We start from the raw sequence: 13,775 nt of genomic DNA on the forward strand, positions 1-13,775 counted from the left end.
TTTTCGGGAGGTGTTTATCGGGGGTTCAGAACGATTAATCTTAGTGGGTGATTGTAATGCCATCCTTGATCCCAAAGTTGGTAAGGTGAGCGGGACTAGAGGGGCGGATGGGTGTGAAACCAGTTGGTTGGACCTGATGGCAAGATGCGATCTGGTAGACAGATTTCGGGTGGATCATTCAGGGCAGATGATGTGGACGATTCTCTCTAGCAAGCCTTCCGTTTCAAGAACCTACTCGGATCGGTTGTTCGTTCGAAGAGGCAATATAGAATACATATCTTGTCCCACGTTTCACTGGTCAAGCCACTCTGACGACAAGCTATTAGTGGCCAGGTTAAACTTAGATAGTAACCGCAAGCTAGCAGGGTACTGGAAGTTAAATACCTCCTTACTGGGGATAGATGACTTCCGGGAAAAGCTAGCTGAGCATATTCAAAAGAGATTATTGGGGACGATTACCGGAAGTAGGTGGTGGGTAAACGCCAAATCTAGCATTAGAAACTTCTCTGTCAAATATGGCTAACGTCTCACCCTAGATAGAGCCAAGGCAGAGAAGCGATTAGAGAACATGCTATCCCGGGCGGTGACAAGGGGGATTCCCTAGAAATAGGCAAAGCTAAGGTGGACCTGAGCCGTTTGGCTAGCGAGCGATATCAGGGCCATGTAGTTAGGGCTAGAATTGGTAAAATATCTAATGAATCTGTGAATGTTGATGCACCTCTTCACTCGGGCGCAAATCGAATATTTGTAAGGTTCAGAGTCCGGAAGGAGACTCCCTCGTGTCGTTTTGCAAGATTTGCGAGTGGTTTCGGGTGCATTTCGAAGATCGTTTCTCGCAGCTGTACAGACTCCGCGTCCAGGAATTTGGCAACTATTTGACTGGCTCGCTTCGCCTGAATGCGGCCCGAGTGGCTAGTTGTGATAGTCGGGTTTCAGAATATGCGGTAATTGCTGCTATGAAGCTAGTCGCCTACAACAGGTCACCAGTACTTGAAGGTCTGCCTTACGAGCTTTACTTGAAGCTGTCGTACATGTTTGTTCCGATTCTTACGGGTATGTTTAACCACTGGTTTGACACGGGATCTATCCTGAGTCAGGTTACCAAAGGCGTGGTAATACTTCTGAAGGAGAAGGACATACATGACGGGGAGGTTGGATGATTTTAGCCTATGACACGGATTTGAAAATCCTGTCCAGAGGTCTTGCGAATCGTTTGCAGATTGTTATCGCTGACTTAAGTGAACCGGATCAGCGCTATATTAAGAGGGGAATATCGATTTAAAATAGTTTGTATTTGATTCGCACGATCCTAGAAAACTTAGAAGACGACACTCAAGCCGCGCTGATAAATTTGAATTAGTCCAATGCATTCGATATGGTGAATCATCGTTTCCTGATGCCTGTTTTAGAGACCGCCGGATTTGAGTCGACTTCTGCAAATGGATCTCCATTTTGTATGCTCGGCCGACGATAGTTGTGCAGGTCAACGACGTGCGGTCGACGTCGTTCACGGTTTCCCGGTCGGTATGTCAGGGATGCCCGTTATCGCCCCTACTTTACATCTCGTTAGAATCATTGATTAGGAGATTGAGGACGGGGACGATTGGAATGGCCCTGCACGGTATTGCTCTTCTTGGTGGTGTGCGAGCCGGGGTTACCGCATTTGCCGATGATGTCACTTTCTGCGTGTTAAACTTCAATATATTATCGCGGTAATTAAAGCTCTCAAACGTTATAAAGAAGTTACAGGGGCCATTGCAAACCTCAGCAAATTTGTAGTCCTGAGATGGTGTAACGTCTGGTGTCGTCTCGTCCTTCTCTGAGGGTTGTTACATTGAATCCTGTATGCTGAAAGCGAATATCAAAGCCGCAGGCAGGAAGAAAAACAAACACATGAAACTCTATTCTACAGAATTGATTTCACAAACTTATATACAAATGTTTTTACAAATATCATTCAGTTCTTAGTAAGTTTTTTAAACGTCTCAAATCTCTTCACAGACAGCGTCAGCCGGATAGAGATGAGGAGGTAGAGGAGTCTCGTCTCCAGGGAACGGCGGTTTCTATACGATATGTTCTCCCCGAAATCAACAAGCAATCTGACTAATTTTCGAGCGTATCGACCGGATGTGGGTGGGGTGGAAGTCTCCCCAGCCAATCAAATCACGGTAAACCCCAACTGCGGGTGTGTGATTCAACCGCGAACAGATCCAATTCAAGATTAAAATCCCATAACCTTGAGGTCACCACCCATCACTCAGCCAGTACAATATGTTCTTCTAACATCCTCACATTTCCTGTTATTGAGTTTTTCCAAATAACAAAATATCTCAGGTTTTTCCAATTAAAAAGCAAATATATCTATTTTGACAATGAATTAAAATATATCTATATTTATCCACCCTAAATTCCTGAGGCACCTGCCGTTCACCGGAATCGGTCAAAAGCTATCTTAGCATAGCTATTTGGATCTCCTCGGGCCTGTGGGGGATCTAAAGCTCTCCAATGAGGGATTATGTCACAGTGGACCGTCTGGCTGTGATCACTTTATTACCTGTGACTCACCTCTCTTGGGACGTCACGCAAGGACCCCTGATCGTCTTCGAAAACTTTGGCTCGTTATGTCTGGTTCCCTGAAATTCCTGGTATGCTTAAAATGAATAGCAAAGCTCACGCAGGCAAAAAGAAAAACAGACACTTGAAATCTTATTCTACTAGGGTTAATTTCACAAAAATTACAGACTTTTTACAGATATATACACGTGAATTTCTTTAGACATTTCTCTTCAGAGACGGTACTCAGGAGGATGGAGAGAGGTGGTGGTCACGTCCTCAGGGAGCAATATTTTTATCTCGAGATTCTGCGTCAATCTGATTAATTTTTAGCGGCATTAGCATTATATAGTGGGGTGTGTGTTCGGGGTGGAAAATTCCCCAAACCAATCAAATTACGACACGCATTTGAGGAAACCCCAAATTGCGGGTCTGCAATTCACCAATATTTCCAGCTTTGTAATCTGGGACCAAAAAATAATATCTATTCCCATGACCTTAAAGGTAAAGCCCTGTCATTCAGAACCCCTAGTACTGGGTCCCTAAGGTCAAACATCTCAATACCATTATTCTAACATTTCCTGTCGTCGATTTTTCAATAACAATTATATCTCTGAGTTTGACAAGAACACAAAATATATCTGATTTTTCAAACAATAAAGCAGAATATATTTATATGTTTCAATTCAAGCCTTTGGGATCCCCGCTGTTTCTCGGGATCAATTAAGCAATCTTAGCATAGTTACCCTGGGAAGTCTGAAGCTCCCCAATGAGGGGAAAATCGCTCCCTCAGGTCGATCACCTTACAGCCTGGCACATTAGACTGGAAGGATGACCCGGTTTGTATTCTTAGCGTCTGGTTTAGACCGGGTTTCCAGCTTGAGAAATATTGGTTAGAGGTCGGGAAGGCTAATAAGAAAATTAAGGAGGCTAAGCACCATTCTTCTCCTTCAAAGAAGGATAAATCAATCGCCCTTCCTCAGAACCCTCCCCACTGTTCAGTAGGAAACCTCCTCCCTATTCACTCCCTTCCACAATATTAAGGAGCAGGAAAGCTCCACAAAACTGGAAATGTTCTGATTCTGACGGGTGTGTTTAACCACTAATTTGACATGGGATGAACCCCGTGTTAGATTACCAAAAGGGTGGTTACACTTCTGAAGAATAAGGACGTATCTGTTGGGGGATAGATGATTTTAGGTCCATAACTCTGCTAAACACAGAGTTACAGATTTTGACAGGCATTCTTATTACTGACTTGGTCGAACCTGATCAGAATTACGCTGTGAGGGGGAGACCAATTCAAAGCAATTTGCATCTGGTCCCCACGATCATAGAGGGTTAAGAAGAAGACACCGAGGCCACGCTGATCAATTTAGATCAGCCAAGGTTTTCGATAGAGTCGACTATGGGTTCCTGAGATCTGTTCTAGAGACTGTCGGTTTTAATCCGGGCTTTCGCAGATGGATCTCCGTTTTGTATACTCAGTCGGTGACAGTTATAGAGGTAAATGGGATACGTTCGAAGCTCTTCATTATCTCTAGGTCAGTACGTCACGGTTTTCCGTTGTCTCCCTTGCTTTACATCCTCACGCTTGAACCATTCCTGCGCTAATTAAGGATGGGAAAGACTGGACTGGCCCGGTGCGGAATTTCTCTTCCTACGGTGTGTGCTCTTAGGTTTCCGCGTATGCCGATGATGCAACAGTGTGCTTCTTGAGCCTGAGAAACATTTACGCCATCATAAAGGCAATCAAGCAGTACGAATAGGTTATAGGTGCCGTAGTAAACTTTACCAAATGCAACAGCCCAAGGTTGGCTGCCTGAAGAGGCGCACCTGCGCTTCCAGGTCGTTTTAATTAGACTGACGGCTCGGTTCGGATTCTTGGCGTGTGGTTTGGACCAGGTCTCCAGTTGAACAAGAATTGGTCGGAAGTACAGGCAAAGGTGGAAGCATTTCGCTTCGTAGTGGTCTTTCTCTAAAAGGTAGAACGGCGGTGTACTACCCCTCCCTGCGAACATCGTAAAGGCATTAACGCGTTTCCTTTTCTCGATTCTACGGAACGAGGGAAATCCATCTGTTTGTAAACAGATCTGTACTCAACGTCTGGTTGACGGGGGCTTATACACAGACATGCCGAGAGATTAGCATTCCTAACTAGAACTCTGACAGTGGAGTCTGCGTGAGGCCCTGTGGTCGGGGCCGCTTTTCCCGACCTCATTCCTGATCATTTGGCCGAATTCCGGCGTAGGCCAATGGGTAATCGTAGTTCTTTAACAAATGCTGAGCTGCGCTTCGAGTGTTGTCGGGGTTTAGTGACTTCGCCCGGTCTAGGAAGGCATTATATCTGGATTAAATGGTGTGGACTTCTTCGGACCCACTAGAGGAGCGGCTACAATTGTCGGAGAAAGTTACCCGCTCTTAGTGGAATTGGGCGCCAGGCTGGAGTTATCTAAATAATTGTGAATATTCTCTGACCTAGCGATTGATTCGCAACGCGCTTCAGGATTGGTCAGACTATCGCTCACGTCGCCTGGAAGACAAAATAGAAAAAGGTTAAACACGCATTCTTCAACTGCTCTAGACTGCGTGAATTCTGAACGTATGTCAGTGGAGCAACGGTTCGCATCGTTCCTGAGAGGATGATGTGCCTGAATTTGGAGTCAGTAGTTTACAACATGGATCAGTTTTGGCCCAGGGAGGAACGAACGGTGTTCCTAGCGATCTTAGGCGTAGCTAAACTAGTAGTGTGAGTTTCACGCATAGAGATAGAGTATAAGTGGTCGCCGCCTTCTCATTACGATCTAATTTCGTATTTTAAACATCAGCTTAAAATCAAAATCAGATGTGATAGAACGAGTTCGCCTCTCGCGACATTCAAACGTAGGTGGATTCACACCGTTAGCGTATGCGTATTTATTGGAAACAAATTTGAGTATGTGTTCCCTGCCTAAGCATGGTGCACGCCGACCGGAAAGTAAAAGACCAAAAAAAGCTTCCCTTAGTTAGTTGTGTGAATGAGTCACGTTCCTCATTTATTTTAGGTATTAGAATACTTCCAGAAAGCCCTCCCCCAACAAAGTTATTTTCATTCCTTGGCCTACTCCAGTGGTACTCATTCTGGAGGTCACCGCATACCCCAAGGACCCCACCCACTTTTCTTTTGCCCGTTGACTGCCCACTCCTTCTTAGGAAGTGTCTTTCTTGTTTTCGGCAATAACCGGAAAACAGCGAGCACTTGAACAACTAAAGTAGGTTTGGAGGGTCCTCACTAATATAACATAGCATTTTGTTTAGTTTTTTTTTCTTATTGTTATTTTTCTTCATTTTGGGGTGTTTTTAGGGCTTAGTAATATCCCATCCTCCTATTTGTTTTCATGTATATTTTTTTGTTTCCTATTATATTTATATATACATGTTTTGATTTTTCTAAAAAAAAAAATGCTTTTCTTGTTTTTGTAAATAAAAATGTTTATTATGTTTTTGTAAAAAAAATTGGAAAAACCTTCATTTATGTGGGGATATTTCAAATAGCTTAGGCCCACAGAGTGAATGAGATATTATGATGAGTAATAAACTAGCTTAGAGAATAGATAACGTGGATGACTCCCGACTCGCTTTTTCCCCCATTTCCTTTTTTGACCTCATGCCACATTGATTTAAGGACACCTCTCATTCTTTATAAAATGTTTTAATAAAGTGTTATATAAAAAATCGGCAATGAAAAAATAAATAAAATAATGGCAATGAAAAAAATAAATAAAATAAATTAAAAAAATAAAAACAAAAAAATTGAAAATTAAAAATTAAATAAAACAATTCTTGGCCTTTGGGCCAAGATCAAAGTGGGTATCTGTTCTAATGTTACACTTAGGTTAATTTATCACTGGCCAATGGAGGAGAAACTCTCTATAATGAAACAAGTATTATTTTTTGTCCCTACCAGAGTGACCCTTTTGCACTTCTTTTGGGGAGCTGATTTTCCCCCACATATGTCACATTTTGCTTTAGTGGGAAACATGCGTCGCATTTTGCTTTCGCGGAGAATCAAGTGAATACCAATAGAAAAAAGGCAAGCCTTTTTTTCTTGGCCTTCGGGCCAATATCAAAGTGTAATATTTATCCTGACGCTACACTTAAGTTAATTTGTCCTTGATCAATGAAGTAGAAACCCTCTATACTGAGACAATTATAATTTTTGGCTACTGCCAGAGTGCCACTTTTATCCTTCTTTTGGGGAACTGGTTCTCCCCCCACATTAAAACAACCTTGGGTCACATTTTGCTTTCGTGTGGAAGCAAATAAATACTAATCGAAAAAAAGGATTGCCTTTTAAGATCAATCTCTTATCTAAACGTTTTTGGCGCCGGTTAATGAAGGAGAAATCCTTCATGACTGATACAACTTTTTCTTGTTACTAACCAGAGTTCCCTTTTTGGGTGAGCTGGTTTCTCCCCAACATTAACAACCGACCTTGTATCTAACTCTGCCCTCGTGGGGAGGTAAGTAAAAAAAAAAATTAAAAAAAGATTCTTTGGCCTTCGGGCTGAGATCACAGTGCAATATCTGTTCTGATGCTACACTTGAAAATTCGTCCTTTGTCAATGGAGGGAAACCCTCTATACTGAGACAATTATTATTTTGGGCTACTGGCAAAGTACCTCTTTTTTGGCCTTCTTTTGGAAAGCTGATTTTTCCCCCCACATTAAAAACAACCTTGTGTCTCACTTTGCTTTTGTGGGGAAGAAATAAATATCAATAGAAAAAAGGGTTTGTAATATGTATATCAATACGCAAATTTCTTTTTTTTTTTTTGTAATATGAATATCAATACACATTTTTTATTTTTATCTATGTAGTGTTTGCTCTAGCTATTTGTTTTATTACCTCCTTTATATTTTTATTTTTATTATCCAATGTTTGTCACGGTCTTTGTATGAAAATGATTTTAGCGCATTTTAAGTGCGTCAGCTAAACGAAAGGTGACTTAAGTGAAACAAAAATAATTTATTTGACCCAGTGTCTTCTGTTGCCTGTCATTGCAACTTGAAATTCAGTTTTTAATTGTATATTTAGAACTATGCAGGTATTTATTTATTTATTATTATTTAGCTGCGTTAGTTTTCATTTAATTATATGTTTTAAATTTTATTTTATTTTTTGTTATTTAAAAATCAGGTTTATTCTTCGTTTTCAATTTAATAATTTTTATTACATTCAATTTTTTTTTTAATTTGTTGCTTCTAGTTACAGCATAATTGAAGCGTATCAGTTAAATATCTACAAAATATTTAGAATTAAAAATAGATTTAAGATATCAATAATGATGGAATATATTTTTGAGGACAAGTGTAAATGTATGTGTACGTACGTGTACATGTTTATACATCTCGTCGAAATTTTTCTTCTTTGTTCACAAATTACTAAACATACTATCAGATTTCATAAATAATAAAAAACATTTCATAAACAATGGTTGTATTCTTTTCTATAAATTTTAGATATACATTCAGATAGATTCACCACAACAAACAATTTTAAGATGTGTCGTTCCGTATCCATCAGGAATTTTATCGGGTAAGTTTGTAATAGCATTTTTGTCGGTTAACCAAGCCTAATTTTGAGAATAGCATTTCTATCGGTTGTCCAAACCTAAATTTTAAATAGTATTTTTGTCGGTCCGTCATGCTTAAATTTTATACAATATTTTGTTGTTTCTATATATGTATCTTACAAACGGGCCCGTTGTTGTTCTCTTCGGAGGAAATCTCTAAAGAAATATCCAAAGATATATCTTACAGAATCAACACAATGAACAACTGATCACTTCTTGCTGTTAGCCTGTTAGGGATACTTACTGATCACTTCTTGCTGTTAGCCTCGGATGGGAGCTTTTTTCTTTCACAGGAATCTGACGGCAAAGTTGGTTGGGTGCCATCTGGCCGTTTTCTTCCTTGGAATTCTCCAGACATCGGCTTTCATGGATAGCAAGCACGTCACTTCCAACACTTCGTCCACAATGACAGCAGGTCAAAAAAGAAGTTCCGAAATTCAAAACTGGTTCCATTTTGTGTATAGGCAAAACCTGCGATTTGGAACCGAACAGTTTTTTGGCATTCCATTTTTTGACATTGGAACATTGTTTCTGGAAGAAATCAAATCAAATCCATTTATCAATTTGATAAAGTTTTCAAAATATTACTTATAGTATTCTCCGATTAGTGGGGTAATGGTGGCTAACATGACTTGAAAACTTGAATGTTCCAAGTTCGAAAAACTTTCATCAAACTAACACTTGACTTTGGTCTAACCTCTTGAAAAATAGATAAATAAAATAAGTTCCTCCGATCAATCTGATTATGTTGTTTGTAAAATAAGGATAATTAAGATAGAATGTGTAGCATGAAGAAAGAGGTGCGTTATCCATCATAGAGACTCGGGATTAAACGTGGAGTGAAATATTTACAAGAAAAATATTGTTTTTGATTTTTATCTGTGCGATGAGAAGAGTTCACTTATGCAAATGAACACTGTTTTGCGTAAACAAATTCTCAGTATTACAAAAAGAAGAATGTCGGAGCATGTTAGGAATTTGAAGAGACAAAGAGATAAAGCGAATCACCATAATTACTAAGCAATGCACAGAAACAAGCAAAACAATATCATCAATGGGATTTTAAATCTAACTTTCGAAGTTTTCCTCTAGCACCAAGTCATGATCTTCACAAGATTCAGAAAAAGATATAACATTGGCGCCTTCATTTCAATATAACAAAAACAGAATTCTTTGTCTATGCTTCTGTACCCTTAACAGCATACTAGATGTGGTGATGACGATACATACCATATCTTTGTTTAAAGTAACACTAAAAGCTATTCAGGTTGTATATTATTGTGCACATATTATTTTTACATGGTCGGTGCCACTTCGCTATGTTTGCGAATTAGTTTTATTTTGTGTTATATAAAATTAAAATAACTATATAATAATAAAAATGGTAAATGGAAATATTTACTTTTACTTATTATTTAGGATAAATTTTCAATTTATAAGTCATGCTAATCTTGCATTTTTCTAACATTAATATTAGTAAAAATATTATTTTCACATTTTCCAAATTGAGGGAGATGTGAAAGTGTGGTGAACTGAAGAAAATAAAGACAAAGAAATAGACGACCAAAAATAAAGGTATGAGATTATCAGTATCTCATATTATCTCTAAATAATTTACAAAGATGAAAAACATTTGAAATAGGGGTGGAAATAAGACAAGAGAAAGAAATGAACATTGAAGGGGTATGATTCATTGGTGAAAAGTGCCACGAATATCAGCTGTGGAATGAGAAAACAAACACAGATAAGAAACAATTTTTACAATTTATTTGTTCACAAGATAATAAATAGTGAACACGCTGTTAAACGAAATCAAAGCATATAAATGCCGTAAATCTGAATTATGTATTTTAGAAAGTAAGTATTATGAAACTAATATAGTTTCTAAAGAAACTATAAATACCAAGAGAAGCGTTTTATTGAAATATATACGAGTGTCATTCCAAAAGTAAAGCCTCTTATTTTTAACCGAAAAAATTGAATAGCGTCGAAGACGCGAGTGTTACCATTAAATGAATGACCTTTTGTGTTCTAGAATTTATTTTTTACATATTCACCACTATTTTTAGTGCACTTTTGCCATCGATGAACGATAGCTGTGCATGGGCGTCTGGAGTACGCTTTGTCATACAAGGGTCGTTAAAAAAGTAAAGCCTCACATTTTTAACTAAAAAATCTGAAGAGCTACGAAGAAATGCGTGGTGGCATTAAAATAAGCTCCAGAATTTATATTTCTACATAGTCACCGCCATTTCCAATGCCCTTTTATCGGAAATTCAATAGTGCATTTCATTTTTATGACAGGGGTTGCTTTCTAGAGACTTGCACTGTAAACATCTGAAACAGAGTGGTGAAACTTTCAAGTCGTGAATGCATAAGTCAGTCTTCATAATAATGCAACTTGGAATCCCGTCTGATAAATTCGGGCAGAATAGTACTAAGACGCAGGTTAAAACAAGACTCGCAAACCGAAATCAGTTAGACTTAAGTATATAACTATTTAATTACATAATAATTAAAGTACATAATATCATTGAATTACAGAAATACCCTAACACTTCTGATGGTTTAAAATATCGAAAATATGCACATTTTGTGGTATAGAATATATTTAAAACATACCATATACATTTAAGACTTTAGTAGTCTATGTTTCTTGAATCTAAATTATAATTTATCTATTTTAACATTCTTTCATGCATCACAATCTAGTAGAGAAGAAGGTAGCATTAAATATGAACATATAAATTTATGGGTATTTAAATGATTAATTATTTCTATTGCTAATTATCTTTATTATGCAGCAAACATTAATTTTACAGGATTGATCTACATTTTACGGTGGCGGGATAGCACTAATGTCAAAGGAAAAGTAAGGCGCTCTCTTCCCTCCGCTAGTCTATGGGAGACCCTTGTAAATGGTCAAGAACCCACTCACCTCCCCTCGTCGATCAGGGTAACGTGAGGTCATGGAAAACAGGTGACTGATGTAATGCGGAAGCAAACAGAAATAATTCTGTTCATGGTTTCGTAATTCGTTGTACTGAGCAGAAGATGCATCTGAGCACAATGGTCAGGACAATCGCCCAGTATGGTTATTGCTCAGACAGAAAGAAACTCCAACCTACTGTCTGTAAAACTGCAACGAAAGCTATGGCAATACATCAAACTCTTTATTCGAAAACAGTGTGCATATGGTTATGAATCAAAAGGAATTACCATGGTAAACATCATGGTAAGCCTTTGTAATACTAAGTAATCTATGGTAATAGTCTGTAATAAGTAATCCATGTTAATAGTCTTTAATAGTATCTGTTCAGATGCATGGGAGGAGTGTCTTCTCATTCTCTCTTTTTAATTCATTCTATCCTTGGTTGCTTAGTGATGGTTGTGTTTTTTTTTGTTTATGAGTTGTATGATGTATTCTACTTCAGCTGCTTAATAACGAGTAGTTCAGTTGTTTCATAGATCTCAGTGTTCATGTTTAATCTGTTTATCATTTCCTGTACCACTTTTTGGTTTATGCCCATACCATAGTTTTTCATGTCTTCTACATGTGGATTTTCTGTGTGCGATTTCAGTGAGGGATTACTTCATTGCATTTTCAACTTTTTGATGTTTTTAGTTGAATTTTTTGAACATCGGACCAACTCCTTTAACTTTAAACATTTAAGTTGTACCTTAACACTTTCACTGTTCCTAATAGGCAAACCTTTAGAAAAATTGGGAAATAAATTGTTTCGTCAATTTAATTATCGCATTTATTGTGGATTTTCGTAATTCACAAGCATTCGAATTGCAATGGTAATCACCATAACTTCTTTATATTTCTTTGAGAACAACTTGCGGTGTACTCTGGAGTCTGAGTGACAACAAGTCTCCCCAGATTTCAAGTACTCTCCACCCTTTTTCGATAATCTTTGCAAATGGATTTGCGTTATCCCAACAGCCGCTTACCATTGATTTCTCGTTAGCAGTGACCATTGGTCCTCACTGGAATTTAGATGGCAATAATCCTCGCCAACGTCCAATTCCTCTTTGCATTCATCCAGCAGATGTCTGACTAGTGCTTTCTCTCCTCGGTCTTTCCATCTTCTTTGACCATCACTAATTTGGTGTGGCACTAGTTATAGTGACACGAAAAAAACAAGTAGGGTAGCTTACACTTTTGCAGTTTTAGTTTTCATGATTGCATGTGATGATTTGTGTTTTATCTGTATGGCTGTTTCTATATGTTCAGCTAGCGCCCGTGAAACATGCGTTTTAGTCTCCGAATTTAAGCCGTTTTCATTAATGTTATCCGTATATTTTCTCAGTCATCTCTCTGATTTCAATCTGTCCCATTTTATTTTTCAAAGTTATTCGAGAATGTTACTAGCGCTTCTATTATTAGTAGTATTATCTTGATGTTCTTTATCTTTCATATTCCTTTCAGCGCTTTATCCAGTTTCGTGTTGTTATTAAGTGAGAACAAAAGACACGTTTATCTAGAATAAAGGTTTTAATGACCTAATAGAAAATACTAGAGAGTACACAGCAAGGGTAGATAATTAGACAACACAGTAAACACAAAATACGAGAGTTTTTATATTACGACATTCTTCTCTTCTCAAAAGAATTAAAGTTATAGTATTAATTAAAGTAAATTTTTCACAGTCAGTGATAACGTGATGGTGTTCGACGTTCGCGTAAGGATCGTCTTAGGGTCCCTGAGCATTCAGGTTTAGGAGGAGTAATAATTCCTAATGATCAATAGATACCGTGAGGGAAGGTTTATGTTCAGGAACGGAAATATCAGCATCAGCATCAGGATCAATAGGCATTGCAAAAGATAACTCAGGTGTTGTATTTTGTTCTTTGTTAGAAGTTGGATTAGCTAAGTTATTTTCAGCGCAAGGATTGTTCGACTTTTCTGGATGAACTAAGGTTTCAGTTGGGGTCAGCTTTTTAGATAGAGTCAAGTTTCCAATGGGACCTAGGTCACGTAGAGAGACCGTAGACTCTTGTCCGTCATTAAACTGCACGTAGGTGTACTGAGGGGTTGCCTTTAAAAGTTGTACCTTATCGACCAAGGGTTCATATTTACTATGCTGAACATGACGACGCAGTAATACAGGTTCTGGTTCAGTTAGCCAAGAGGGTAGAGAATGACCACTAAGTGACTTCCGTTGGTAGGAAAATAGTCTTTCATGAGGAGTGACATTGGTTGCAGTCCACAGTAGAGATCTGATGGAGTCTAATACTTTGGGAAGTACAGTCTCCCACTGTGACTCTTTAAGGTTACTAGAAGCCAATGCCATAAATATAGTTTTCCATATAACGCCATTGTATCGCTCACATTGTCCATTTTCTCGTGGGTTGTAAGGAAAAGTACGGCTAGTTGCTATGCCTAAACTTGTGAGATACTCCCGTAGGTCTTTGTATACAAATGAAGTTTCTCGATCAGAGTGTATGTATAAGGGTGTCCCAAACATTGTAAAAATTTGGAATAAACATTCGATTACTACATTAGTAGTTATATTTGCACAAGCAAATGGAAAACGTGAGTACTCGTCCACTACTACTAGTAGGCACTGGTTCTTCGATGCAGATGGAAGCGGTCCTTTGA

The 13,775-nt window shown here is 38.4% G+C and overlaps 1 protein-coding gene across 1 annotated transcript in view; it reads right to left on the reverse strand.

Moving 5' to 3' along the window:
• The window catches only part of LOC145249424 (zinc finger protein 474-like), a 61,695-nt gene that overhangs the window by 29,131 nt on the left and 18,789 nt on the right, over window positions 1-13,775 (reverse strand). The window contains exon 3 of the mRNA XM_080110974.1: window positions 8,412-8,698. Within this exon, the coding sequence (XP_079967100.1) occupies window positions 8,412-8,698 (287 nt within the window). The remainder of the gene's footprint in view (window positions 1-8,411; window positions 8,699-13,775) is intronic.

The sequence above is a fragment of the Euprymna scolopes genome, chromosome 28 (genome assembly GCF_053919585.1).
Source record: "Euprymna scolopes isolate OS-2025 chromosome 28, ASM5391958v1, whole genome shotgun sequence".
Classification (NCBI taxonomy): domain Eukaryota; kingdom Metazoa; phylum Mollusca; class Cephalopoda; order Sepiida; family Sepiolidae; genus Euprymna; species Euprymna scolopes.